This window comes from Silurus meridionalis, chromosome 8, assembly GCF_014805685.1.
Source record: "Silurus meridionalis isolate SWU-2019-XX chromosome 8, ASM1480568v1, whole genome shotgun sequence".
Taxonomy (NCBI): Eukaryota; Metazoa; Chordata; class Actinopteri; order Siluriformes; family Siluridae; genus Silurus; species Silurus meridionalis.
In genome coordinates this window covers 4,772,810-4,775,361 of record NC_060891.1, presented here as the reverse complement: position 1 = coordinate 4,775,361, position 2,552 = coordinate 4,772,810, and the positions used below count along the sequence as shown (strand labels likewise).

Here is a 2,552-nt window from a genome sequence, read left to right as displayed (position 1 = left end):
CTGAGTCTAATGTTCAATCATACAAACACTCGAGTCGTTCGTTTAGAGATGATTAATTCATTCCACATGACTAGCAGATGGAATTCATGGGATTAAAAGTTTCGAGTTCAAATGTCTGGGGTCGACTGTGAAAAAGAATGGGGAGCGTTAAAGAAGTGAAGAAAAGAGAGCAGGCATGGTTGAGGGAAGACATTGCAGGTGGTTGGTTTGAAAGAGGTAGATGTAGAGGAAAGAGTGACATGGACCCCACGAGGGACCAGCCAAAAGAAAAATGGGATGAATAGAAGGTTAAATGTACTTGGGGACTGCAGACGAGTGTATGATATATATGGTCAAAAGTATTTGGACGTTGGATTACGGCCTTTTCAAGCCGTATGTAATTCTTCAACAGACTGTTGCCTTTGGATGTGGTAGATTTACTAGGAGGCCCAAACCGCTGTGTGCAAAACCAGCTTCTTGAAAATACGGTGGAAGTGGAAGCTCTTAAGTGGCCTCCTATAGAGCTTTGACCTCCTATAGAGCATCTTTGGGAAGAATTTGAACAGCACATCAGGCCTCCTCAACTTTACAAACATCATTGTAGCTGAATGAGAGCAAATCTCTACAAAAATCTAGAGGAACATCTTACCAAAAGAGTGGAGGTTAATGGAGACTAAATGTGGAATGGGATGTGTTAAAAAAAAAAAATCAGATGTCTACAAACTTACGCCTAGATGTTCTACAGTTACACTTTCGCAATGCTTTTGTATTTATGTTGTTTTTTATTCCTTGCAAAAAACAAGCATGTCCGGACCTACCTGTAATCCACCGTCCACAACCTGACCAAAAAAAAAAAACAGTTCGTGTACGTAGAAACTAAAATTGCATACATTTTATTCATTTTTTTTTTTTACTTATAATAAAGTGGGAAGCATCACGTGGGACCATTTCGCCCCGATCTGGCGTCGTTACGTCGGCATACCGTAAGAAACAAGGCCCGATTTCACACCAGGAGGAGGACTAGGAAATGCTTCTGAACCCTGATTCTGTTGCATATTCAGTATGTGCTTATATTCAGAGGTGCCACCATCTATAATGCAGCCTTTTTTAAACCTTTTTGCTATTACGGTTCAGAAAAAAAACCCCACCTAAAACTATGCCTTTCTGCTTTAACCACAAATAAATCTCACAAATGTAAAAAGCCATGAAGGCCATGAGACAGGAAAGGTGAAGCTCTTATGTTTGGTTTGTGAGGAATTTATCCAGGGCCATTTATCCAAATTCAAACTTCAAACGTCATATATATATATATATATATATATATATATATATATATATATATATATATATATATATATATATATATATATATATATATATGTGTATTTTTCAACTTTGGCACCTCTGCATGTCTAATACTTTGCTTTTGGCCTAGGCACGGAACTGCGCAAATAAAACCTGAACCGAAATATGACACAAAAGAGTCGCTTAAAATTATAGAACATTTAAATCAATCAAAAAAAAAAAAAAAAATCAAGTCGTTACGAACTAAATCTGTAGGGAGGATAGTCAGAGACGCATAAATTAAAACAATAAATACAAAATCAAAAGAGATCAGAGCTTGTAGAGTCACTTCTGGGTCATCACTTCATTTGTACCATTGTAAAATAAAACTTAAAGAGATAAGCAAAGAAAAGAGAGGGGAAAAAAACTTTTAAAAGAAAAAAAAAGTTCTAAATGATGGAGTTATTCAGGCTGTTACACACTTATATATAAGATGTAGTGTTAGTTGAGATCAATCCTGATCTACAAATCAAATTGAAGTAAATGTAAAAAAAAATAATAATAATTATACAGCCAAATAGACAGGGAAACAAAAAAAAACAAATCCTGAGACATCTCTATACCCAGTGACAAAAAACTGAGGCAAAATGCAGATAAAAAAAAAAAGAAAAAAAAACGACAACAAAGTATACACTTGGCATCAAGGTCATTAATACACAAGCGTTCTAAAGAAGAAGTCACACATTCAGTAGCATGGTCCACATTAGCTGAGGACGTTTTAAGGCGAGGTGTTTGAGTAAGGAATGTCTGGAGGAGTTATACCGGGATTTCATTTTGGGCTTTTGCCATCAAAGAGCTGAAAATCGAGCCGGACCCAGACCTCTCCAGTAGGCACTTCGTGAAGCAGCAGTCGTTTTGTCGTCGCTCCTTTGTTCACCAGGTCCTTTTTGATGGTGGCCACGGGAAGCTCGGTTCGACCCAGGAACTCTGCACAAATAGAACACATATTGTAAATGAACAACAACAACAACAGCAATAAAAATATCTTTTTTTATTGTTTCGAGAATAAAATGACAGACCGTCGGGTGAAAACTGCTCGCGTTCGTAAATGGTGATGCACAGCACATCCTGGTACAGGTCGTTGATGTTGAACTGGCAGTTGAAGTTCCATTTCGGGTTCTGCGTATCGTTAAGCGTTCGCGACGTGTAGCACTGCGCCCCCATGGTCACTTCGCAGTACGGATTGCACCTTCCTGAGCACGAAGAAGCACATTTTACATAAACATTTT

At 37.9% G+C, this 2,552-nt stretch overlaps 1 protein-coding gene across 1 annotated transcript in view; it reads right to left on the bottom strand.

Moving 5' to 3' along the window:
• Window positions 1-1,603: 1,603 nt before the first annotated feature.
• itsn2b (intersectin 2b) overlaps window positions 1,604-2,552 on the bottom strand; it is a 29,833-nt gene continuing 28,884 nt past the window's right edge. Inside the window, 2 exon segments of the mRNA XM_046856615.1 lie at window positions 1,604-2,250; window positions 2,343-2,516. Coding sequence (XP_046712571.1) covers window positions 2,093-2,250; window positions 2,343-2,516 — 332 coding nt within the window. The 3' untranslated portion in view covers window positions 1,604-2,092.